Raw genomic sequence first — 27475 nt, 5'->3', positions numbered from 1 at the left:
ACATAAATCAAAAGTGGTTAATGGGCAAACCAAAATGGTTAACTTATTGTCATGATTATAGCAACACCTGATTCGTTGAACAAGCGTTGTTGTTTTGTACATGTTGAGGCATTGGATCCATAGTTTCACATGCATTTAACCCTAAAGTTGATGGGCTCATAAAAGGTTGATCTGCTGAAAAGGAAAAGATGGGAGCATGTGGCATTGGCATGGGGAGCCCAAACACTTGTGTATGTTGATTTCCTTGAATCATTGGAAATCTATAACACTCATCGTTACCATCATGCATGCCCATTCCTAACCTCATTTGCATGCCAACACCTATTCCTGAATAAGGGCTCATATGTGGTGAACCATACATGTGTTGCATTCCCGGAGGTAACATCATTGCAGGCATGCATAAACCACTTCCCATTGACATTATCTATGTAAAAATATAAATAAAAAAGGATACGAAACAATTAATTAATAATGGGTCTTGATAAAATTATCATTCAAAGGATCAATGGAAAGGGGAAGAGGGGGAGAGAAAGAGTACTTGAAGTTGTAGTTGAAGTGTTGTAAGATACTCGATCGCGTCGTCCAACATTGAAGCTTTATCCGCCTAATACTCATGAAATAACAAATATCAAAATAAACAAGAAATCGAATATAAAAATTATCGGGATACAATACATCGATAAAATAAAAGAAAAAATAACAACTTATAAAGCACACACATACTTCAATGTTAGAGAGGTCTTTTAGGTAATGATCAAAAGTAAAATCGTGAGAGCTTAGTAAAATATCCTCTAGACAAATATCATAAAATAACCCAACTAAAAATAGAATTTAATTTTGATTCCCTAATAATGATAAACGTTTTATACTCTCGTTAACCAATTATATTATGCTACAATTAAAATATTTTATATTTAAGATAGGAATTGAAACTCCATAAACGCTAGCTCAATCTTAAAGAGGATAACGTCTATTATTTTTTATTTATTAAAAATATTTTTACTTGTTAAATAATGTTTATTTAAAATAATCATTAATTATTTAATAGTTAATATCAGTCCATTAAAATAACTAAATATTTTTTTAAAAAATTATTATAGCTGATTGTATGTTAAAATATTTCAAATTTCATGAATTATGATCCCCTTCTTTCTATAAACTGTTTGATCCTTGAATTCTAGCTGGTGTTTATTTAACTATTTTGAATGTCTATCTTGTCGCATATATATAACCTTTATCAAGTTATTGTAAAAAAATATTTCCACAATTATTTCAAATATTAGTCACTAATCCTACGCATAGTACAATAACACATTAACACCAACATAGACTCATAGAAGATGGAGAAATCATCATTTTTTTTTTTAAAAAGACTTAATCTTAAAACTTGCTTTCAAGATTATATAACTTTTTGGACAACTCTACAAGAATCTCCACCAATGATTTGATAATAACATTCTAAGTTCCATCAAATGAAACAGACCATAAGACATCCAAATGAAGCTTAAATCCATATTGATAATTAAAAATTCAAAATACAATAGCGTTAATAAGTTTCCGACTGTACCAAGCATAAACAGAGAGAAGAGGTAACCTTATTGCAATTTGGTATGAGTTCTTGTAACGTACGCATCTTTTCATTAATCCTGTCTCTTCGTCTCTACATAAACAAATCCCAAAAATTCATGATCACATATATCATAAACAATATAATTAACATCCACTTAAGATATAACATTTGTTATAATTTAATTAAAAACAACACAAACGGAAACAGCTTATGGTCGTGCTCACCCTTTCAGATAGATTATGCACTTCAGCTGAACGGTTTCTCTTGGAGCCAACACGTGGTGCAGGAACATCCTTTTTAACACCAACTGATTCTTCCTCTAAATCCTGCAATCAAAAGAAAAAAGTTTATAATGAAACACTATAAAAGAAATAAGAAAAATAATATAACACAAAACTTCTATTAAAAAAAAGGCTAATTCTAAGATACTAACTTCACTTTGCCACTCAAAGTCCTCAGTGTCTCTACTTTTTTGCTTCAAATTTTGATTTGGGTCACCCGAACCCCTCTCTGCACCATTGCCAGAACAAACAGAGGAAGAGACTATAGTTGGCTCCACATTTTTTGCAGCAGCTTCTTCTCCTTTATTCTCACTTTCACCAACAACTAGGTTTGAAGTTTGACCAATCTTGGATATATCTTTCCAAGAAGGGTCACACTTTGTAGAAACAACACCATCATGTTCAACAGATTTTGGCTCTATAACTTGATGACGATAACTATGTGTGCCTAATTTCTTTGGTTCATCTGGATTGGTTGCAGTTGCAGCAGCACCTCTATTCTTTATTCCAACACTTGCTGATCTTGATGTCAAGTACTCAAGGTTCGCTCTGACCATAGCAGCGGGTTTTGCAAAATGGGAAAAATTCATCACGGTGGAACTATTGCTACACATAGTTAAACCTTGCCTCTCCATCTTTAAGCTGGAAAAACCACTTGAGAAAGATGGAATCTGAGTGTCTTCCCCTTTTGTGTTGTTTTCAGCTATATTTTCTACCCTGGATACAGATGCAAATGAAGAGTGTTTATGAGTGTCCCTAGATACCTTGTTACAATTATTTCTTCTATCTAGCAAAGAAAAATTATCTGAGGATGAGAGGCCATTCATGGTGACCCCAGATAGTTGATGGAATAAATCAGAATTATATCCATGTTGCAAAGAGTCATCCACTCCATAATTCCACCAAGGCATCACCATGTCTTCCTCTTTTTCACTTACATCCAATTCACCACCTAAATTCTCATACTTCCCTATCCTTGTATTGGTAACATTATTAGCATTAGCATTAATATATCCTACTTCCCTCCTTGGACTGTGAGATGGAAAACTTTTACAATTTGGGTTCTTTCTAGCTCTGCTGGACTGACCCTGCACTGAAATCTGACCCTTTTCCCAAACCAGCTCAAACAAATCATTGTTGAGTCTGCCATAAAAATTTAAAAAAAAAGAAAAAAAAAAGAGTTAATAGTCAGAGAAGCACAACAAAGATCAAATGAAATGAGAATAACAAAGACATGCTATTGCACTTACGTGGAAGATTGATCAACTGTACCACATGTGTTGTTGTTCATCTCTTTAGAATCAAGTTTTCCTTTAGCCACGTAGTATAACTCATGCAAGGGGCATGATGAATGAAATAGAAATAATGTAAAGAAGCACTCTTATACAGTAATAAACTTTTAGTCACTGTTGGCGTTGCATCCGACAAAAATACAATGTTAACTGCGAACCACAATCACCTTGGAGAGCCCAAACACGGAAACCTGACACTGTCATTACAGTGAGGGCATGGCAATGGTGTAATTAGTAATTTGCACGTCTTATCAGTTTATGCCTTTGCATGTTTTTTATTGAATGGAGTGTTCTGAGGTCTTTAATCTTTATAGCCAATCAGACTTCTTAACTGATACTTTTTTGACACGTATCATTTTGAATAGATACCATGTTGTCCCCACTCCCAAAGTGTTCCATATCTCGGTATTAATTATTTGATTCAAGGTCACATCGTTGCCTAGTCCTTGAAATCAAGGTGGCAAATTTGGTGTGGTCCTCGCTTAGACAACTAGGATTTTTTCAGTACCAAGGTGTTTTAATGCAAGGGTGAGCAAGAAATTCATTGAGATTGTACCGTGGTGCTCGAATCACATCATCAAAATGTGAATCCAACATAGACTCCTTACACTCTCGTGTTTGGATCTGGAGGTTATGTATCATGATGATTTCCTATTAATTGACCTGAAAAGCATCTTGGCAAAATGTCGAGTCAGCATTTGCATCACAGTGCTCGAGTCTGAAGGACTCTTGATCTTTTGTTGACTGACCCATTTCGACAAAATACTGAGTTCATTGACCAAAATATCTCTGGGAAAAATGATGAGCGTTATATATAGAGAATGCCTCAATTTATTTTATATGAATGGAGACTCAAATATGGGTTTATTCACTTGCCTACAAACGTCAAGATTTACAAGTTCATAATAAAATGTGATTTATGAAATCATAATAAGAAACATAGGAATTATATATGTAATATCATACCATTATATATACGGACGATTAGGTCTAAGAAATTAGGTTATACTCATCAAATATTCAAGTTAAGTTCTTCTAGCATTGTATTGTTAAGGATTTTTTGATATAACCATTATGATGGTGATAATGTCAAAAAATCATTATTATTATTATAGTTGTTATCATTACCATTATTATCTTTGTAGAATTAAATTTGACATTTTCTAAATTTTAAGTAAAATGATATATAAGTTCTTATATATAAACATTTATAACATAAAAATATAAATAATGGATGAAGTGACAAAGGTAGTGTGGATAATGCTCATAGGGATTATTTATGAATTAAATGTTTTAAAAAATTCAAACTGAATTCAATCTATTTTACAAAAAATATTTTGGTTAATCAAACTAATTTTTATAAAATAATTTGATTCAATTTTCTTAAAAAATGAATAGAATTTTTTTAAATTAAATCAATTCGATGTAAGTTGATTATCTACTTTATATTTATATATGAATCAATTTTTAAAAAAAATAAATCAAACTTAACAATTTTATAAAAATTGATTGGTTAATGAAACCGTTTATTTGTAGTGAATGTTTGAATTGTTTTATCTAATAGGATGAACTGAAGTTCCCAAAAAAAGATTTTAATCGGTTTGGAATTTAGAAGTGGAGTGCTGATACGGGGACGTCAACTGAAGTGGATTGAACATGAGTGTGAAACATAGGAATTTGGAATTAGGAAATGAAACAAAATGTGTCACGTGAATTTCACTCAGGCACGTGAAATCCCACTGCTCAGAGCCTCAGAGACTTCATCTTCATTCTTCACCCATCACTCATCACGTCCTCTAATCTATGGTCCACAAATAAAAGGATGCCCCACATTGTTTTCCTCCTGCCAAATCGCTTTCTGCATTCAAATTTAGCCACTATTTCAAAAATTACTTCTGAAAGGAGAAGTACGGGTTAAATAATTACAGTTTTTTAGGTTATTATATTCCAATTTTATTCTATTTATTCCCTTTGTTAATAACTACATTATATTTGAAATTTTAGTTAATTATTTTTAGTAATTATATTTTTTAATCGTATTCTTTTTCTTTTTTACAAAAATATGTAAGACTTTATTTAAAATATTTGACTTCGACTTATTTCAAACTCACTATATAATTATATATTTGAATAAGTATTTATTTTCCTCTTATCAAGAAAAAAAAAGTATTAATTTACTGTCTAATTAAAATAGGGATTAAATCATTTTCTGAATTAAAGCGGTGAGATTTTATTGGATAAATGAAGAGTAAAGTGTAGCTACTAGCTAGTGAATGAGGATGTGATAGTTATTTTTGTGCATCCTCCAGAATATGGCCACAGGAAAGAACACAGCAGAGCAAAACAAAAACGAAGCCCATTTCTGGTGATTCTCCAACCGACTGAACATGACTGAGCCGTTTCCTTTATCCACCCTTTCATGCTCCATTTCCAAAACATCCTCCGCTGTTAGCCCGTCTTTGTCACAGTGCATCAGGTAGTGAGGAGGAACAATGTTTCTCACTCGCTGCTCCCATACTCATAACACAACAAATTCAACTATTAGTTTCTTTTCTAGCTTCAATGTTGCATTGCATGCACAAAAGACTTATCTATAGTCATCGCCAGTTACAAATAAAATAAATCATTAGGGTCTCACTATTACCACTTTATAGTCTAGATCAATATTTATGTTTTGATTCATACAATATTCTAAAATGGGCAAGTCAAGAACTAATCTATGCTTGCAAAACATGATTTTTACTATTCAGGTATTATTTTAATACTGATGAAAATCAATCCGGAAAACATCAGATCGACCTCTTATGTCTTAAGGTAAGACTTACAATCACTGGATTAAGAGACTTGATTTATGTAACACATATTTAGAAAGCTTTTCATGCATTCAACTAGTATCACACAGGGATTAGGGAAGACTATGATGGTTTTTTTTTTTAAATTAAGAGGGTAACATGTATAAAAAAATTATTGCATAATCGTATATTACTCGTGTGTGTGAATCATTGGGATCAGCCTAGTGGAGGGGTTGGAGTAGTACGCACATGGCCTAAGTTCAAATGATAAAAACAACACTACTCATGTGTGTATAGTTCGAGTCAATCTCCACTTACAAGCGTCAAAGTAGTTAGAGTTTTATTATCTGTTTTTGGTAGAAATTGGCTAGGATTATATATAGTGATACGAGATCATATAAAAATTTCTTCTAATTAGGGTGAGGTACGTGGGTGCTTACCTCGTACCAGCGCAACTCATCTTGGAGTTGGAATGCGACACCAGGAAGGTGCTGCTCTACGTAAAATTCCATTCTCGAAACTTGGTGCAAGAGAGTGCGACCTTCCGCAGTTATCCGAAATATCAGTGATTTAAATGCTGAATGTTTCTTTAACATGTTAAAGATTTTGAGCTGACGGTGCTTCACAGCCATGTGCAGAACGTTGTGCTCGTCCTGGCTAACGTGACAAATGGCCTCCGGATACTTGTCAATAATTTTCTCGACGATTTCCACAATTCCTGAGCCAGCTGCCATGAGAAGTGGCGTGTAGTTTTTAGAACAGTGAATGCTTGTTGCGGTGGTTATAGGTCTGTAACTTCTGGAACGGAACATTTCACTGTTGGTCTTATGCATCTCCTTCATGTGCTGAATGTGTTTTATCCTGTCTGATTTGGAGGAAAGAATTGGCAATACAATCAAGGGTTGAAAGTTCTCGTGAAAAGAAATCTGCCAAGAGAAGTCCCTCTGCACTAACAACTCAGCCAGATGCTCTGCTAACTTGTGCTGCTTCTTTCTTTGCCAAATGCGTCCAATCCCATCGAACTCTGCAACGATCATGTATAAAATTGATCAAACAGAAACCAATTATAAGACACGCTCTAGTTAGTTCTGTAAGAAATTAAACTGTTCCTTGAGAATGAAACAGTGTCTTGCCTTACCCATGTTAAATCAGATGGCAGGAAAAAAAATAGAATAAAACATTCGTTAATAATTAAATATGTAAGTTGTCATCACCTTTAGCCAGGGTTCTCCAAATAGCATAGTTGATCCTTGAAAGAACTGCAAATTTGTGAAATTTTGTTTAGTTAACAGAGACATATATTTGGAATTTGTATTTACCATTATGAATTTCATGTGCTCAATTGATTGGTGTGTTTGAATGAGTGTGATTATATCTGCACATTAACAAGCTCTTCTCTAAAACTAGAATTACCTGAACTGGGGACATTGGCCTTGTCTTGTTGGCCACTTTCTATATCACTCCTCTGTCTGAAGCCAACCACATCATCATCATCCTCATCCTCATCCTCATCCTCATCATGAATTTCATATCCTTTCTCAGGAAGCACTGTGTCAGTCGGATTTCAATCAATGCACCAATGCATGTTGTATACCATTACATAATGTATGTGAATATGGGAAAATGAAATGTTGAGAGACATACAGTAATATACAAGATTCTTCATTGTTCCCATGGAAGGGGCTTGGCTTCGAAATACAAGCGGCATATTGGATAGAAGTTGAAGACATGTCATTCCATTCATATCCTTGTGTTGAGCTAGTTTTTCATCCATATTCAATAACCAAATAGCGACATCTGTACCAGAAAGAGACACTTAATATTCAATACTCATTGATTCTTGTGATCCGGACACAAGAAATAAAGCAACAACCAACAACTATCTACCTACTTATATAGTATATAAGGTGGCAGTGACATTTTATAGTATAAAAAGAAAGGGGAAGAAAAATTAAACACTTGTTCTTTTCATAACTTTTCTTTTAATTATTTGTGAAGTATTCATTAACTTCGGTATGTTGCAAACTTAAGTGACTTCTTTTAATAAAGTTCCTACTCATAATTATATTTTTTTTCATCCACAAAACTTAAACATAAACATAAGACTTTATTTAAGAAGATTACGTTCAATTTTTATTTGGACAAACTACTTATTAGTGTGTCATATATATAGAAAGAGGGGGGGAGGGAGGGGGGATGAATTGAGACATGGAGGTTCGTACCAAAGAATTGTCCAAGAATGCTAGCGTGAAGAATGGAATGGTTATCAAATCTAACAAAAAGCCTTGGTATGTGACCCTCAGCATGTTTGGCCAGAAACTTGAGCATCTTAAGCTTGCCTAGTTTAGCAGCTCTGAAGAGAGGGGTCTCACCCGAGTCATTCACAATCTCTACCAGTGGCAACCCTTTCTTTTCCTCTGCTACCTCTGGTGGCGGTGCTTCCTTCTCAAACTTGAATACAACACTCGCCATCTCCACCGCCGTGCAAAAGATGATCTCATGCAGAAGGGTGTTGTTGACGCAATTCCCCTTCCTCAGCGCATGCCACCTGTCCTTCACACTCAGCACTTCCAACAACTCCCGAAGGAGCCGTGGATTGTTGGAACGAGTTGCAATATGAATGGCAGTGTTCCCAAACAAGTCAAAAGGCTCAAGCAAACGTTTCGTGTCTTTCTCCAAGATTTTCTTGAACTGTCTCCAGTTTCCACTCCTTGCAGCTCTTTGAGCACGTATCGTTGTATCATCAAACATAGACACTTCTCCCACTGTTCCTTCAGCAATTGTCATTTCTTCCCTCTCTTTCTCTTTCTCTTTCTCCATTGCAACAATTTATGTACCCACTCATGCACATGCTAGCTATAGCCAGAGTGCTGAACGTGTGTATTTTTTTTAAACTTGCATTAGTGCAAATAAAAGGGTTTATGTGTGCACAGATTCTTTGATTAGTTCCACAAGGAAAGTTTCCTGCACTCGTTCTTCCTTTAATTTATTTATCATTCTAAAGCTCTGACACATCATTCTTTGCTTACATGACTAAAAGATATGTAATCCGTGTAAACAAATTTATATCAATTTTTTCTCTTATATTCTTTTAATATTTAACTTCCATATTTTCCTTTTCCTTTTCTATTATACACATATCTATGTTGTCTCTCTTTATTACTTATCTAACATCAATTGTCTGTTTGGTTGTGACGAAACAGCAGAAAAACAGAGGAGAAAGCGAGGAAATTTGAAGGAGACGGGTAGCATGGTAGCCACTAAATAAGTTGGAAAGAATTAAAAAGGTGGTGGTCCCACTTGATTCTTGACACGAGTGAAAAGGGAGCTCAGTAGCAGCTGCCTCCACCAGTGTTCATTTTATAGCATGTGTTTCAAATTCAATCACCAATAATCTCTACAAGAGCACGACCCATTTGTGAATCGATGAAACCTATTGATATCTCTTACAATAATTTCTCTCTCAAAAATCTCTGAAGCAAACTTCATAACAGTGTGACAATCACCACAGGTCCTCAAATTCTTCTTTATCCTCACCGGGGAGCCAGGTGGGAGGACCAGAAGACCAAATGCAAGGGCTAATTTCTCACTGTGACACCACAAACTCTGCTCTTCAGAGCCTTCCACACTGTTAGTTGCAAACTGGGTCTCAGCCACATACCCTCTCCTCTTTATCAACTCCTTCAACTTCTGCAACATTTCATAAATCTCTTGTGTCCTTGAATGTGACCTATCATTCACATTGAACACAAAGGTCCTGTTCTTAACATCAATCCAGCTACACCCAGTCTCTTTCCTCACCCCATTGATCCCCATCAATCTTCTAACCTCATCAGCTTCTTCCAACATCCCGTGTCGAGTATAAATATTTGAAAGCAGCACATAGTTTCCTGGATTATCCGGCTCCAACTTGAAAAGCTTCTCAGCAACCTCTCTTCCCATTTCAACATTCCCATGCTTTCCACATGCCCCAAGCAAAGCCCCCCAAACCGACGAATCAGGCTCGATCGGCATCGATTCAATAAACCTCCATGCTTCCTCCAACCGACCAACCCTACCAAGCAGGTCAGCCATGCAAGCATAATGCTCAAGCCCAGGTTCAATGTGATGCACATTAGCCATGGAATTGAAGTACTTGAAACCATCATCAACCTTCCCCGTATGGCTGCAAGCCGACAACACGGAAACAAAAGTAATGTATTCCGGCACAACCCCTTCTCTCAGCATCTCCTCAAACAACTCAATGGCCTCATTTCCACAACCATGTTGATGGCAAACTGCTATCATAGCCGTCCAACAAACCACATTACGGTCCTTAACCTCTCCAAAAACACGATAAGCATCGAACAAGCTCCCACATTTGCCATACATAGTCACCAAAGAGCTCAAAACACAAGCGTTTTTCAGATGCCCAGTTTTAAATACACGACTATGGATCAAGGTGCCTTGTGCCAACACTGCAATACTTGCAGAAGCTTGAAGAAGAGAGGAGTACGAAGTCTCATCCGGTTCCACGCCTTCCCTTATCATATCTTTGAAAAAGTTGCAAGCTTGTTCAAAGTTCTGGCTATGAACGCACCCCATGATAATTACATTCCACGTAACAACATCCCTATCTCCACCATCACAGAACAACTTTGTTGCATCTTGAAACACCCCACACTTACAATACATGTCCACGAGCGAGTTCTTAACGTAAACCAAACCCACCAAACCACGCTTAACAACGCTCCCATGCACCTGCTTCCCAAGCCCTAACGCAACCAACCCGGCACAAGCACTCAACACGCTCGAGAAAGTAACTTGGTCGGGAAAAAGCGAAGTTTTTTGAATAAACTCTTTGAAAACCCCAATGGCGCAACCGTAGAGCTTGTTTTTAAGAAAGCCAACAATGATGGAGTTCCAGGAAACGAGGTTTCTGTGGGGCATTTGGTCGAACACATTCTGCGCCAGCGACATGGAGCCACATTTAGCGTACATGTCGACCAACGCGGTGGCTATGAAGGTGTCGGTTTGGAAGCCATGTTTGAGGAGCAAGGCGTGGATTTGTTGGCCGTGGGAGAGGAGCGGCGCGTGTGCGCAGGCGGGTAGGATAGCGGAGAAGGTGAACTGGTTTGGGTATATGAGCGTGGTGCTTCGCATGCGGTTGAAACAAGCTAGGGCGCGTGAGGGGTTGTTGGAGTGGGAGAGTTGGGATATGAGCGTGGTCCACGTGACGACGTTGGATGAGGCGTGAGGGGTTGTGGCGAACAAGAGGAGAGTGTGGTCGATGGAGCCGCATTTTGCATACACCAAGAGGAGGCTGTTGATGTTGCTGACGGAAGCGTCGTTGGTGGTTACGATTTGGGAGTGGATTTGTGTCGCGTGTCGTAGGCTCTTGGATTTTGCGGCGTTCTTCAGGAGGTACTTCACCCTTGGAACTCTGCATAATTTGTCGGGTTTTGGGACGAGGTTTTGGTTACTGTTGCTCATTCTTTTGATTAGCCACGAGCCAGCTTTCATAATAATCATCACTCCATCACTATTTCCCACTCTTTGTATTTTCTACTTACTTCAGTAATGAAAACATTGGGCCGGGCCTTCAAAATGTTACATTGTTAATTACCAATTACCCAATCTGGGTTCGCTTTCATAATAAAAGCTATGGCTATCTGTAAAGTAATATAGACTTTTGTAATTGCCAGTAACGTGACTGTGTTTAAAAAAAATTCTCAATGATAGATAGAAAGATAGGTAATGCATGTTTATGAAATAAAATAATTAAGTTTTTAAGAATTTGAATTTATATTTATGAGATCTTATAATATATCATAAATTACATAAATTATTCGAATGCCTTTGTTTTTCATAATCTGATATCAACCATGTGTATTGCCTTTTTTCTTGGAATCGAATTAAGCATAAAGCGATTTTCTCTGCAATTCTACAGCCGAACATATCTATAAAAATATTTTAGAATTTAGATTATTCCTTAAAGTATTAACAAACTAAAAAGAAAAAAAAGAAGCAAAAAAAAGGGTCAATCCACGTTCACATGTGATGTGAGGACAATTCCCTTGATTACTCCATACCATTGTGGTGCATGCTGAGAAAAATATAAGTATGAGGTAGCTGGGCTGGCACACGTGATGGGCCAGTTTCTAACATGCAATGGAATGTGTGGTTAGCTCAACCACAAAACCTAAAGAGAAAATTACATGCTTATAAAATATCATCATACCTTGTAAAGAAAGGACATGATTACGATGCTATATTACAAGACAACAAAACGCTTCCACAAAATGCTTTTCTTCTACTTATAAATACTTACTCTACATTTATTTTATTTAACCAAAGATTAGGATTCTATTTTATTTTAAACATATGATTGTGACTAAAAATATCATTAGAGACCGATCAATAATAAAAATATATATATATATATATATCTCATTTTCAAAAAAAAATAATGATTTTTCTCTCTTGTAAATTTCATAGACTTTTATTTAAAAAACAAATAAAAATACTAGATAAATTATTTCTAACTTAAATAAATATGTTTTCCACAGACTAACATATGAATAGGAATAAAAAAATATTTGTTAAATTCATATTTGAAATAGCTAAACCTAAGTAAGTACACCCTTTTATTTATACTAAAAAGTTATAAAGTCTTACTCTTTAAGTTTTATATTTTAATTTATAATATGATTATTTTATTTATAGAATAATATAGATAACAGTAAATAATTAACGAGAAAGTTTATCTATTAACTAAAAGGAGATTTTAAAAAAAAATGACGTAGTTGTCACATGCTTGTATCTCACTTTTCATTTGATCGATCTTTAACTTTTGATCACACGAATCAAACGTGAGCTGTCCCTAGATGAATCTGTTGCAAATGCTAACATCCCATGTTTTTAATTAGATGTCCCTTGTTTTCATTATGTTTCGAAAATAAAGATTGTGACATGTTGGAACGAAATGAAATGATCATCACAATCTAGGCAAATTTACGTGGCACGCGGTTAGGGAATCGCGTGCTTGTTGCTACACATGCGATGCGATAGAGCATTATAAAAGTGTTAAGTCATTCTTTAACATTTTTAAATATTATTTACTGATTTAAATTAATATATTTTTCACTAAAAAAATAATAAAATGTACTAAACAAGAAAAAATTCTCACGTATTTAATAAAATTTAATACAAAATCTATTATATATGTACGTGATACAACTTTCAATTTGTATAATCGTACATAAATGCTTAAAAAATAAAAATTATTTAACGATCGCGTGACTGTTTAAAACAATCATGTGCATTATTTTTTTTTCAATATTGATCATTCAAATAAAATTTAATAAATGCTTTCATTTGATAGATTGTATGTATGCATGTATGCATTATAAATAAATTATTATATGTATTTTAAATTTTATATTAAGATTAAGTCTAGATTACTCTTTTGATATATTTTTTTTATTTAATTGTCCAGTTTGGCTCCTTTAATATTAAAAGGTTTAATTTGATTCTTTAAATTTTAAAATTAAATGATGTGATATTTTTTAATCTAATTTAAGTCAGCGACATTATATTCTTGTATATTTAGTAACACGTCTCATTTTTTTTATAGTCACATGTAAAAGAAAGTAAATAATAATAATAATAATAATAATAATAATAATAATAATAATAATAATAATAATAGTAGTAGTAGTAGTAGTTTATATAAAATAATAAAGAACTAAAACATGCATATATTTATTTTAAGTATTTTTTATGTATTAAAATTGAATTTAATATGAGAGAGTTTACAATAACTTACATGTCTTCATCAATTAAGTTGAATTTAATCCTGATTATTTATTTAAGTGTTTATTTACTCTTTAAGTATTCGATTATATTTATAACATATTAAGAGATATTTATTATGAGGTTTGACTTTATATATATAGAATTATTATTATTATTATCATTACTATTATTTATTATCACCTTCATCATCATCATAGTAGAAATTATTACTGTCTTTATTTTTTATTTTTTAAATTTAAGTAGAATTTTATTTTTATTATATGTTATTTTTAAAGTTTAAGACAATAATAATTATATTTTTATCAATTACATCTTTATATCTTACTTAAATTTTATTTAATTTACATTTTATTTATTATGAAATAAAAATAAAAGAAGTTAAAATAAAAAATATTAAAATTATTTTATACAAAACAATTTTTTTATTATACATTTCTTGATTTATGTCGAAACTTTTAAATAACTATTGAAAAGGAATGGAAGCAGTAATTCAAAACTTTTATTATACTTAAACATTAAATATTTTGATTGCTAAAAAAATTAAGCATTTATCAAATGTTTTCTAATTATTTTTTTATCATGCAATGTTTTTATATTTTGAATCTAATTTTTTTATTATTAAATACTACTATTTTAGTTATACTATGTATATGATAAATATTTATTTTATATAATATAAATTATAATAAATAAGTTCTTTTGAATATATAAATTATATCATAATAAAAAATTATAATAGATGTTTTCAAAAAAAGTATGATAGATATTTTAAAATATTAATTATATTATTTATTTATAATAATTATTATTATTTATATTATGATATAAAATTATTATTAACTATTAATAAATTTATTTAGATAATATTAAAATAAAGAGAAAATATATATCAACAGAGATTAAAAAAATTAAAATATTTATAAAAAAAATACTTTTAAAAAAATACTCTTCAAAAGTGATAAAATGGATTGAGTGTGTCTAATTTGTAAAAAATAAAATAAAAAATTATAGGACAATAAAATGGGTTGAATGTGTCTAATTTATAAATATAAAAAACGATAGGGTATGTTAAATGATTCATCCTACCGACTTATCTCGTCTAATCTGTCAATTGAACATGTTGACATAACATAATTGAATATTTATTAAAAAATAGTAATAAAATACGACGTGAGTTCTAGATAAAGTACGTAAGAGACATAAAGTTAAAATAAATATACATGCATCATCATTAAATAATAATAAAAAGTGTCATAATTTTTAAGTTCATATTTTTCTTTCAAAGTAATATTATTTTATTAACATTATTAAAACTTTACATTTATTATATTTTTCAATAATTCATACAAGATTTAAAAATTTTAATCTTCAATCTCATTATTTTACCCCTTATATATATCTAATATCAATTCTTATATATTAAAATTGAACATTTTATTTTGTAATTTTTAGAGATTCTTAACTTTTTATAAAGTTTGATTTTATTTATCATAATTATTTATAAATTAAATTTTAATATTTTAAAATATTTATCAATAAATAAAAAAATTATGTTATAATATAAATTATTTATCATAAATTCAAAATATAATTTATATATTTAAAAATATTTATTTATACAAATTAAAAATATAATTTAGATATTTAAATAGAATACTTATATATAATAAATATTTAAAAACTAAAATACTAATTTAAATATGATGTTGGAAAATGTATTTTTTATTTAAAAAATTACACTAATATAGAGCAATAGAATCCAAACGTAGAAAAAATAATTATTTGTATAAATAAAATTAATTTAACAATAAATGATACTTTAATGCATTAGGAAGTGCATGAATGAGTTGACACTAAAACGTTTGAAGTATAAATATGGAGGTGCATTAAATAACTGAATAAAAATTAAATAATTAATAGCCATAATAAATTTGCAGCGAGAGCAGTTAAAGGAAAAGTGTCTTTTGTTAAGAGAAGAAAATCACCTCAATTATTAGATGTTGAATTGAAGGCCTATAAATAAGCAGTCTTCACCCACCCCCAAAGTCATCATATTATGCAGTCCCAACAGTAGCAAATTCTTTCTTGTATTTGATAAGTACTGTGAGAGATCGAACATGGCCGACGATAGCACAGCCACCTGCATCGACATCCTCCTTGCCATCATCCTCCCTCCTCTTGGTGTCTTCCTTAAGTATGGTTGCAAGGTATATATATATATATATATTCATTGTTGCCTTAATTATACTTTCCCTTTTTATTTTCTTTCCTCTCTCTAGCTATGTGTCTGTAATTATTCATTAATTCTCCATATATATATATATATATATATACACAGGTAGAGTTCTGGATCTGTTTGGTGCTTACCCTTTTTGGTTACCTTCCTGGAATTATCTATGCTGTCTATGCTATCACCAAGTGATCATCATCTTTTGTAAGTACCCCTTCACTTCAAATTTATTAAACTAAACTACTACTATATATTACTACTTATGTCATGCATCTGCAGATATTTATTAATTTGTTATTCAGATCCTAGTACATGGTTTTATTAATTTCTTATTTATGTAAGATTTTATTTTTGTAAGACGGGATTTTGGGAGGTGTTTCCTCTTGGTAATTAATTATCTCAACGCCTGTGGCTTGTAAGGTATCCAATATATATATATGCCTTATCCACTCCCAGACCACAGATTTATTTCTATTCTTTACCAGCCAAAAAACGAAATTCACAATCTCAGACTCAGTAGAACATATCTTGCCACAATTTTTTTGCGTGTTTTCATTTCATTCGTACAAATTTGAGGTGTGGTTAGGACACTAATTACTTTGCTTTTCCATTCAGTAATAAGGTGGACCTCCTTTTTGTTTTATGCCAATGAGGTGGTGGACCTAATTCTACTCACTACTGAAAATCATTGCTTTTGTTTTGTTGACAGATGGACAATGAATAATTTGTCAAAGGACGATGGTGGTTAATGGTTATGCATGTTTCTCAACTCTTCTTCTATGATCGTTTGATCCCAGATCGACAAAACTTATTCTTTTCTGTTTAATTATCACTGTCGATATTCCTTTTCATTCTTGTGTTTTTGCTTTTAGTCACTGTTATTGTCTTGTGTGGAAACCAAAATGTATTCATGTCTTAATTTATGGTAATCATCAAATTCAAATATATATACTACTTGGTTAGTATATATTACTTATCTTTTTCATATTTCTTAGACCTTCATATTTTCATTTTTCTTTAGTGACGCGTGTTAACAATCTATTTCTTAATTAATTTCAAATTAGTAACTTAGAGCACGTGTTTTCGCTAATTAAGCAACGATAGAGATCTTGTATATACGGGCTTCGTTCATCATATCGCTTTCCACAGATTCTTTCTTATCTTGCTAAGAGCATTACTTAATTAATAAGATTAACATATGGATTAGTTGGACCATGCAAAATGGACTGCCACGACAACTTACAACGGAACATTTAAGTTAGTTACGCATAATGTACGTGTACAATTGGTAAAAAGGTCTTGTATTATGAAAATGATTGATAATGTTTTGTCAAATTAAATATACTAAATATTTTAAAGGAAAATCTATTATGACAACATAAACTATTAATAATATAATAGTTTTACACCATCAACAAATTAAATTAAATAAAAAATTAATTATTCAATAAATTTATATATAGGTCATGTTCACAGTATGCTTGTTTGGTTTGACGTTTCAAAACATTTAATCTGCCCTAAATAGGTAATTACCTCTTGTCAATGGGGCCCACATGTATATTTTCGCTTTAAACTAATTATTGTTTGGTGAATAAAATTTTAGTTTAATTTCTATATATATTGTGACTGTAGTTTTTTTTTTTTTTTTTATACTATGAACTAATTTAAAATTATATTGATATATTATATATAGTGAATTATGCATAAGTGATAGTATAAAATCGATCTATACATTAAAAATGGGCTATTTTATAAGTTTCTCTGTGAAGCCTTTCCTCAAAGAGTAATATTATTTCATTTAAAAAGAGTAATTTTTTTATTTATACAATTTAGAGTGAAATATATCGGTACTGCTTGAGGTTTTGATGCATGAAATTGCACAAATGACACTTACTTTTTTTCAACCTTCAATAACCACTTTTAATTATTTTAAAAATCACATTAACACTCTTTAGATATTATATTAATCTCCTTAATTATTCAAGAAATATTATACTATGACTCCTTAAATCTCAAACGTGTGGTTCAATAATAGGATTGATTCACGCTTAAGTAAAATTAGGTGTTCGGATCCTGTCTTATATATGGAGTAACGTTAAAAAAGCATAGTTTTAATATAATTTTATGAAATCAGGTAATTTACTCTGCAATCTATCTTATTTCATGTATATATATATTATTTCCCTGCTCACTAAAGAAAGTGGAATAAAAAATTAAAATAAAAATGAAGTCACTTTCTTAAAAAAGTAAGCGTCCAGATGCAATGTGAATGTGGAGTGCAGTTGGCAGAAGAAAGTGAAAATGGTCAAAATTTTATATTAATGAAATACGGCCACGAGACACCTGCTTCTGTTGCCTGGGATGGCAACCAAATGTCGTAATTGCGTATCAAACTTGGATTTCCATTTTTTTATTAATGAACTAACTTTTTATTCATCCTTCAAATCACATATATTCTTACTTTAATCATTTCAAAATTTTGCTCTTTAAATTATTTTTTCATTTTTTTATTACAAATTTAATGTTGTAAGAATTTTATTGTCAAATTACTTTTAAAATAGTTTGCCATTAAAATATATTTTTAAAATGTTTTATCTCTATTCATTATTTCGTAGAGAACAATAATATATACTTTCAAAAATTGTAATAAAAAAAAAGAACAATAATACTTTCAAATAATTAAATCCGTAAATAATTGTTTTAATATTTATTATTAATGTTAAAATAAATGAATAGCTGAGATTAATTGGATTATAACACTTTCCAAGTTTTTCCGATTGGCGACAATGTGTCAGCTGTATTGAGAAATTAGCAACGGACAGTGGTGAATAATTAATGGGGTAAAAATACTTAAAATACTTTTAATCCTTTAGTTTTAATTTTGATTTTTGTTATTTTAAATTTTTTTATGTAAAATAAAAAATTTTCATTTTTAGTATTTATAAAATACTCTTTTTTTACTCCTTTAATATGTGAAATCATTATTTTTCTTCTTTAACTTATTTTAGACAACTTAAAAAATTAAAAGTATTATAAAATATAAATTAAACTCAAAATCCCAAACCTTAATATAATATCACAAATACTAATAATTGACATTTCATTTAATAGGAAGTGATATTAAGTATGTTAAGTTAAAAAAATTTAAAAACACAACTAATAAAAAAAATTAGAAGAAAAAATAAAATAAAATTCTTTCAAATTATTGAGGAGATTTAGTTTGCTTGATTGAGGAAAGTAAATGACTATTATAAGTACTAAATTCTATTTTCATAAATGAAAATAACTTTTTTAATAAATTAAAATCAACTTATCATTCGCCGTAATTTTACATAGTTCCAAATTCCAATATAATTTGATTCTTACAAAGGATACAAATGTGTGTGTTTGTTTTGTATGTGAAAGAATGGGCTTTAGCCCAAATTTCTTTATTATCTGGATTTAGGTTATTTACTGAAGCTCTCTTCCTTCAATTTATGCTTAATAAAGAGGAACGAATCAAAGAGACTGGAAGAAAATATATCATAATTAATTAGATAAGAAATAGGTAAAAAAATGTAATAAAATGTAGTGAGATTTGTAATTGATTAATAGAATGAAATTATGTGAGAATATTGTGAAATTTATAATTATAAGATTATATTTTATATAGTTAATTTTTTTATAAATTAAATTATTGAAATAATTTTCTATTAAATAAATGTGTGAAATAATTATTTTGTAATTTATAATTAAATTGTAAATTATATTATTTAAAACTAATTATTTTTTATTTCAAATTTGAATCTAAATTCGATGAAAACGAATTTTTCCTATCAAGTTGCATTTCTATGAAATGAAAAGAAATACTACCAACTTCTTACCATGTTCTTTTAAGTATATTCATTTTTATTGGTTAAATTTTATTAAAAATATAAAATTTATTAAGTTTCACATTTTTTTTATTAATTTTTTCTCATGATTTGATGGTTTTAAAAAAAATCTAACCAATAATAATAAATATATTAAAAGAATTGTGTTAGGGAAGATGTTTCTAACTATTCCAGTAAAATGAAGACATGTTAATTTAGATTTAATTGTCATACCTAAACACAATCCCTTGCCAAGTTCCATTCTTGGTCATGGGTGTTGGAATTCTTGGAACATATATTACAGTTATATTTAGGCATGACAACTTAACCCGTTCTCGTGGTGGGTACCTATCTGAACCTGTCCCGATTTAGACGGGAAAAATTTGTGTTTATCGGAATCAAGTTTTCCTTGATTGATAAAATCGGGGACGGAGATGTTAATACCCGTCCCGTCCTCGTCCCGCTTAATAATATAATTAAAAATTTATTTATATATATAAACTAAAATTATAAATATTTACATGTAAAAATTTGTATTATTTTACTTTATTTTATTTTTTTTATAACTTGTTCATATTTATTTAAAAAAAAGAGAAAAAAAAAAGAAGAAAAGATAGGAGCAAAGGTGAGAGCGAGGCGGAGAAACCCAAATCCCACCAAAAATAGGAATGAGTATCCTAATTTTATCTTCAGCGAGTATCGGGACGATATTACTATGGCTAAGCCTATATTACACAAAGCTAATGAAATATTGGCCAAAAAAATCAGACAGCCCAATTAAGAGAATAAAGATAATTAAGGGAGTTGCAACACGCCTGATTTTGAACTTCTATAATTTTTGTCAGACTAAATTGAATCAAAATAATTATTAATTAGTCTATTCACCATCTAATATTCTAATTGTTTAATAGAATTCAAAAAATCACTAAAAATTTTAATTTACAAAGAGCCCTCCAAAACTACATAAATAGTATATATTTTATTTACAATAATTTTATCATTAATTGCAAACACAATTATAAGATAATATGCAAGATGCAATTATTAAAATATTTTTTTTTATATTTGATATATATATTGAGAGAGAGCCAGGAGCTCTTAGTTCTGTCCATGTATACATCCACAAAGTAATTTTCCCTTTCTATTTAATAATTATTTTCTTAAGTGTTTGTAAACATTAACGCTTTTTATTTTGTGTGATAGACTGATAGTAAATATTTAGTTAACAATTTATTATTTATCTTCATTTAATAAATTTGAATGCTCATTTTTTTTAAAGTAATTTTTTTTTTCTTTTTCACTTCGTGATATGAGATTTGAGATACCCACTTGGTGAAGTAAATATTCTTTTAATGTATTTGACTAGTTTAAAAGTTTAGTAAACTATACTTTAATTCTCTTAAAAATATCAATATTACATTATTTGTCTTTCTTAATTAAAAATTACAATATTTTTTTTAACAGATTTTAATATATAACACTTTTTCTATTTTTAAAAAATATTTTATTAAAGTTCTGTTAATTTCTGTTATATATATATATATAATATTATTAAAATATTCTTTAACATCCAATAAATTTTTTTAATATTACATGGTCCTCCTTTATTGCCTATTTAATAAAAAAAATTATCTTAATACCATATATTTTTTAAAATATTACTTCATATAGTGTTTGAACTTATAAGCTCCTACTTTGTTTTTCATTTTATATTTACTATCTCATTAATTATAATTCCTTTGTTACCTTTTTAATTTCATAAACCATTGGATACATACTCTCTATCGCGTTTTTTTTTTTCGTTGTCATTTGTTCACCGTCCCCCCATTCAATTTTGTCTTGCTCTTTCTGTTCAATTTTTTTGTGTAATTCTTTGTCTTACTATATCCTTTAAAATTGAAATATCTACGATGTAGCTAAAGTGCTAAATTATTAGCCAATCAAATTGTATTATTTATTCATCCCAAAATTATTAATTATCAGTATCCGTCACTTGGAGCTCTATAATGGGCCAAGTGCTTTAACTTCCATCATCAGCCCAATTTGGAAGTTAAACTTAAAAGACTCTCTTTCTAGTTTATTATTTGAAGACCCAAAATCTAAAACTTGCTGAACCATGCAATGCAACCACTTGATCAGCTTCAGATAGAGATAGTTTTTTGGTAGCTTTATATTTTTATTAAGATAACCTTTTCTTTGGACTCCATAATCCATAAGATGACCTTAACTTCCGCAAAATTGATTTCTCCGAATGTTAGCCCAATGTTAAACACTCTAAATACCTGTTTTACAAAACAAAACAAAAAAAACCAAGATTCAAGACATGCAATGAACACACTCAAAATAAGAGGATGGATCGATGAATGTATGGATGCTGCGAATTTAAGTTCAATGTCAACTAGAGACATATAATCTGTTTTTTACTAGCTAGCCATATTATGTGAATGTTGTCTATATATTTCATTTTCTAGAAGTTCAAAATATGTGTCTTAGAAGCAATTTGACTATATGATTCTTTTTCAATAAAAAAATTGAAGTATTTTTGGCAGACTTCAATACAATGCAAAAGTTGGTCGCATGGGTTCAGTCAGAATATGATTCTTAAGTAGTAAAATAGTGATATAGATTAGTATAAGGAAAAAGAGAAAGCTGATTATTTTGTTCGTTGTGGTAAAATATACAATTAATTGAATGATTCAAAAGAGAATGTTCTCTACTTCTGATTACAAATATCAGTTTTGACTGATATATCCATCAAAGGCTAAAGGGTAAAGCCTTTAATTAGCATTTTGAACACAGGATCGATGATGCTTGAAAAAGATGGTCATATACTTGGCTTTTCAAAATAAATAAATAAATAAAAACTATTAATATATATATACACACACTAAGCTTCTACCAGGCAAATTAAACTATAATACACTAACAACTTTTGTGGCTTGATTTTGATATTTCAATGGAAGAAAAACGATTACAAAGAGAATCAAATAAATTATTATAGATAAAGAAAAAAAAATTCAAATCGACCCTTATTTATAACTATATGTTAACATTGAAAAAAGTTTACGTCAAGAAAAAATAAGAGAATAAATCAATGATATATCATATATTTCTCTTTATATTTAACATCATTGTTTTCACTTTGTTGAGAAGTAAAAATATCACTTATGCAGTTGATTAATTATTGGTGATTAGTTTATTTTGACAATAATTTTTATAATTTAATTTTGTATTTTTTAATTATATTTAATATAATAATAATAATTATTATTATTATTATTTATTTTATTTTTATTTTTATGGTGTTCCACTAAAAACGAGGGTATGGGCGGTCGACCACCTATACGTGTTTAGGATTGCTACCGTCATAAATCAAGATCAAATGTCAAGTGACCATTTAACAAAGTGGCGTTTGTGTGTTTTCATTTTGATCAAAAAGATTTAATGCTCCATACTTATTCTCACACTCATGGAATAGATTATAGATATATCTACTTATATTAGAAAACGCATCTAATGGGAGTGAGTTAAGTAAATATAGATACAATTACATATAGATGATTAAGATCTAGGTCAAGTTTTAAAAACAAGTAACTTTATTTTTTTTAAATCTAATGACTTATGTGTGTTTAATCTTAATTGTTCATCATTAAATTTAATGATTAATATCTATTTATCTCATTCTCAAATATAAAAAGACATTTATGATTAGATATATCCCTTGTATATATGAGAAAAATTTGATCACTATTATAAATGTTAAATACAATAATATACAAAAAAAAAATATCATTATAGTGTTGGGATAAATTTTTTAAGCTAAATAAAATTTTTCATTAATCAATATTAAGAATCATTATTAAGTACCTGTATTCATTGTCTCCTTTCTTATGTGGAGAAAATGCCCAAAAAATTGAGAAGCCCAATTTTGTCTCACTTAAAAATCAAGTGAAGAGGGGTCTCTTAGCGTAGAATAAGAGAGAGAGAAAATTACATAGCCGTCGCGGAGAGAAATAGAGCAAAAAATTTGGTTCCCACACACATGACAGTTTCAGTAAAATTGTGATCCCCACTTCGTTTACCGTTGGATCGGGCTGGAAATTTGACAGCAGGTTCTTAACACGGTGATCTTCGTTTTGAATGTTGGGATTGTGGATTGTAGGTCTTTGGTTAGAGAAATCAATTTCGTACAGTTGCTTAATTTTAAGATTTCTTCTTTTTTATTTTTCAGTTGGAAAGCCTTGTTGCTTTAATATATCAGTTGGTTGTAAGCATTTATTTATGTATTTGATTAGACTCTCTTGTACCCTAATTTGATCATAGTGAAACTTGATTGACTGGCTTGTGCCCGTGAGTTTTTACTTCTCACATTAAGAATGTTTTCTCACGTTAAAAATATTTGTGTCTCTTTATGATTATTTTTCGCCATTTATTTGTTTTGTTGCTCTTCGTTAGTTTTTGCAAGTTAGGGAAATTATTTCCGCTGCGTACTTTGGGTACTCTTGATTATTCTGTTGTTGTTTCCCCTATCACAAAAGAGCCGTGTGTTTTTGATTTGCCATATTAGGGACCATGACCATCTTTACGATTTTAAACCTGTTAGAATTTTCATTAACCCCTAACGGACCAAATCTATTTTCACTTATTTGAGCTTATATCAGCTTTTTCTGTTGTCAGTCTAAAGACTCATTAAAATTAGATCATTTTTATTGAGTCTAACTAAATGTAAATAATTAATATAAATACTACAAATAATATATGTAGTCCACTATAGTTATTAGAAATAAAATTTCTAACATATAGATATTAAATAATATACACACACACACATATATATATATATATATATATATTTATTGACATATAATAACATATAATTTTAGTGTTGATTTTGAATAAGATTTAATAACATATATTATGTATTATAATTTATACTAGCATTTTTTTAACAATATACCAACATAGATCATATTTAAAATATATGTAAAAATATTTTTTAATAACAAGTATTGTGTCATTATATAGCATAAATATTGTGTCATTACATAACATATATCACTATATGACAAATTTATTTTATTTTTTAAATGAATGTGAGTCATTTTTATATTTTTTGGTACATTAGGCCATTTTTATATTTGAACTGAATGAAATAAGTAAAATTATATTATATATATAGTAAATATATGGAAGATGAAGATTTAAAGTCAAATGATTATATTAAAAAAAACCACGTGACTTAAATATAACTTGTGTTGCAATCTTATCTTTCTATTATAAGATGTAATAATCAATATCTTTTCTCTCACTTTCATTCATATATATATATATATATATATATATATATATATATATATATATATATATATATATATAAATTTCTCAATGTATTTCCTATGTAAACACATTTACAGTGGGAGAGAGAGTATTTTCATATGTAAGTTAGAGGAATAAATTTAAAATATACAACTGTATACTTAAAGTGATATATTCTAGATGTTAAAATATATATAAGTATTTTGTTTATTTTACAATGCAAAATGTTCTTGAAACGTCCATCAAGGTATTGGCTCAACCAAATTGATTAAAAAAATGTTTTTGAATAAAGACCAATGATATATGATACAGGTGTCGATGTGAGATTTGTGATTGGACAAAAGAACATTAATAATGAAAAAGTGTTATGTGGGAACCATGGAAGTCGAAAAGGGAGGGATTCAAGGGTCTAAAAACAATCGGCTGAAAACACGAGAAACATTCAAAAGAGTACTCTTGAAAAGGTTGGGTGTAAAACCCTTACTTGCATGGATGATTATGTCCTGTAATACAAAAGGTGTACAATACTCATGATACCATTTCCTTTTAGCCTGGCATCACTAACTCTACTTTGTTTTTATTATCCTTTTAGTTTGGTTCAGAATCCAAAAGGAAAGATGGTAGAAGAAACTATTAGAGAGAAAGGTAAAGAAAACAATATTTATTTGTTGCCAAATGCCAAAGAAAGAAAATGGATGTAGACAACACAAGGATGGTAGAAGAAACTATTAGTGAGAAAAGTAAAGAAAACAATATTTATTTGTTGCCAAATGACAAAGAAAGAAAATGGATGTAGACAAGACAAGGAAGAATCTCCACACACTCCCCAAATTCTGTCTCTGTTCACTCATATATGTGTTGGAACATTTCATGGCCTCAAGAGGAGAGCTAAACACTTCACACATAAAGGTGAAGTTGATGGAAAAGCGGGATTCTAACCTACCTTGTTAAAAATGTTGGTTCATTAATTTATGAAGTTTTCTTTGTCCAGCAAAATGAAAAAGTTGTGAATAAGATTTTGAGAGTTTTTCTTGTCTAGTTTTAAGCATGAGTGTTAGTAGATTGGTTTGATTTGAATTTTGGATCAAATAAATTTCAAATTAACCAATTTGATTTGGGTTTTATTTATAAAAAAATTTCAATTATTCTAAACAAAACTAACCTGATCAATTATAAATTAGTTCAATTTAGATTAATTGGAGTTCTTGAGAAAAAAATATAATTTTTACCTTTTAAAATAAAAAATATATAATTTTGTTCCGAAATTTAAATATAAATTTGATATTAAAAGAGTGTATATATAAAAGAGTAACATAGGAATTTGGAATAAATATTTTGTATAACTATAAACCAACATTTATAAACAAATATTAATCCAAAACTATCGAAATTGTCTAAAAAAAACCAAATTATTTAATATAAACTAAATTGTTCAATATATAAACCAAACTATTCAACTTAAACTAACTTCTATGAGATAAATCAATTTGTTCAAAATAAAACAAATGATCAACATAAACTAATTAATTAATTAAATTTTGTCTTACACTTTTACAATTTGTAATTATTAATTAGTAATAAAACAAATATATATAAAAAATAATTTGGTAAATATTTAGTTCAGTTATTAGATTAACGATTAACGAATGTATAAAAATGCAAATCCTTCGAATAAATAAAGGTCGAATTTCTTGATTTGAATAGAATTTAATCTTATGAAGAAGAAATGTAAACAAATTTAAATAATTTGTTTAAAATGGTTGGATTTATCGGATAATTTAAATCGATGAATAAGTCTTACAGTTAAAGAGTTAGTATTAAGGTAGAAAAAGTAAAGGGAGGAGAGGGAGGGGGGTTTGTATTACACTAGATTGTGAAATGATTAAATGTGTAAAACCGTTTAGGAATAATTGAATAGAAAATAGCTCAACCATTAGATCACAGAGAGAAAAACTATTCTATTCCAAACAGTGTTATCATAGGACGAAATTCGTGTATGGGGAAGGCTGGAGTTCATGTATCTTGACAATAAAAATTTGAAGTTAAACAATTCACATGTTCTTTATAATTATCTATATATATAAAAGAAGATTATAAGTCTTAATTAATTCTTATACATACATAAATATCTTATTATTATTATTATCAAACAAATATTATTAAATGGAGTACTATAAATACTTCAACCCTTATTACATGAGCATGAAACGTACAAATCTAGAAGCTATTATATTAGCTGTTGATATTATATATTAGGTTTAAATATTTTTTTTTATTTTAAATTTAATATAAATTTATTTTTAATCTCTCAAATTTAAAATTATTTTTGACATGAGAACCTGAATT

At 29.6% G+C, this 27475-nt stretch overlaps 4 protein-coding genes and 1 long non-coding RNA gene across 8 annotated transcripts; 2 read left to right on the top strand and 3 right to left on the bottom strand.

The window, feature by feature from the left end:
• Positions 1 to 9: 9 nt before the first annotated feature.
• On the bottom strand, positions 10 to 3392 carry LOC109797206 (transcription factor PIF3). Of its 2 annotated transcripts, none has more exons than XM_029271119.2 (6): positions 3102 to 3392; positions 2004 to 2994; positions 1795 to 1896; positions 1568 to 1660; positions 539 to 604; positions 10 to 424 (listed from the first exon to the last, which is right to left on the bottom strand). In XM_029271119.2, exons 1-6 carry the CDS (start codon positions 3140 to 3142, stop codon positions 56 to 58), a joined length of 1662 nt encoding a protein of 553 aa, XP_029126952.1. In that variant the 5' UTR covers positions 3143 to 3392; the 3' UTR covers positions 10 to 55. The 2 variants fall into 2 exon arrangements, with proteins under 2 accessions (XP_029126952.1, XP_020212751.1); XM_020357162.3 differs by having other exon boundaries at positions 1595 to 1660; positions 3102 to 3389.
• A 178-nt stretch (positions 3393 to 3570) lies between these two features.
• On the bottom strand, positions 3571 to 9074 carry LOC109797888 (uncharacterized). Of its 3 annotated transcripts, none has more exons than XM_083077721.1 (6): positions 8158 to 9074; positions 7580 to 7732; positions 7349 to 7483; positions 7150 to 7194; positions 6376 to 6959; positions 3571 to 5001 (listed from the first exon to the last, which is right to left on the bottom strand). In XM_083077721.1, the coding sequence occupies exons 1-6, from the start codon at positions 8753 to 8755 to the stop codon at positions 4945 to 4947; spliced, it is 1572 nt and encodes a 523-aa protein (XP_082933847.1). In that variant the 5' UTR covers positions 8756 to 9074; the 3' UTR covers positions 3571 to 4944. The 3 variants fall into 3 exon arrangements, with proteins under 3 accessions (XP_082933847.1, XP_020213635.2, XP_082933848.1); XM_020358046.3 differs by lacking the exon at positions 3571 to 5001 and adding an exon at positions 5349 to 5649; XM_083077722.1 differs by lacking the exon at positions 3571 to 5001 and adding an exon at positions 5507 to 5660.
• On the top strand, positions 5650 to 7733 carry LOC145959158 (uncharacterized). Its single transcript, XR_014434907.1, has 2 exons — positions 5650 to 5957; positions 6354 to 7733. It is a non-coding gene; the product is annotated as an uncharacterized LOC145959158 (long non-coding RNA).
• Positions 9075 to 9319: 245 nt separating the features above from the next.
• Positions 9320 to 11407, bottom strand: LOC109797249 (putative pentatricopeptide repeat-containing protein At5g52630). The gene has a single exon (XM_020357224.3). It carries the CDS (start codon positions 11405 to 11407, stop codon positions 9320 to 9322), a length of 2088 nt encoding a protein of 695 aa, XP_020212813.2.
• A 4345-nt stretch (positions 11408 to 15752) lies between these two features.
• On the top strand, positions 15753 to 16949 carry LOC109797551 (hydrophobic protein RCI2B). Its single transcript, XM_020357616.3, has 3 exons — positions 15753 to 15939; positions 16071 to 16166; positions 16672 to 16949. Exons 1-2 carry the CDS (start codon positions 15850 to 15852, stop codon positions 16152 to 16154), a joined length of 174 nt encoding a protein of 57 aa, XP_020213205.1. The 5' UTR covers positions 15753 to 15849; the 3' UTR covers positions 16155 to 16166; positions 16672 to 16949.
• The last annotated feature ends 10526 nt before the right edge of the window (positions 16950 to 27475 follow it).

The sequence above is a fragment of the Cajanus cajan genome, chromosome 6, assembly GCF_000230855.2.
Source record: "Cajanus cajan strain Asha chromosome 6, NIPB_CcT2T_4, whole genome shotgun sequence".
Taxonomy (NCBI): domain Eukaryota; kingdom Viridiplantae; phylum Streptophyta; class Magnoliopsida; order Fabales; family Fabaceae; genus Cajanus; species Cajanus cajan.
Note: the sequence above shows the minus strand (reverse complement) of the source record. Positions and strands in the feature narration are given on the sequence as shown.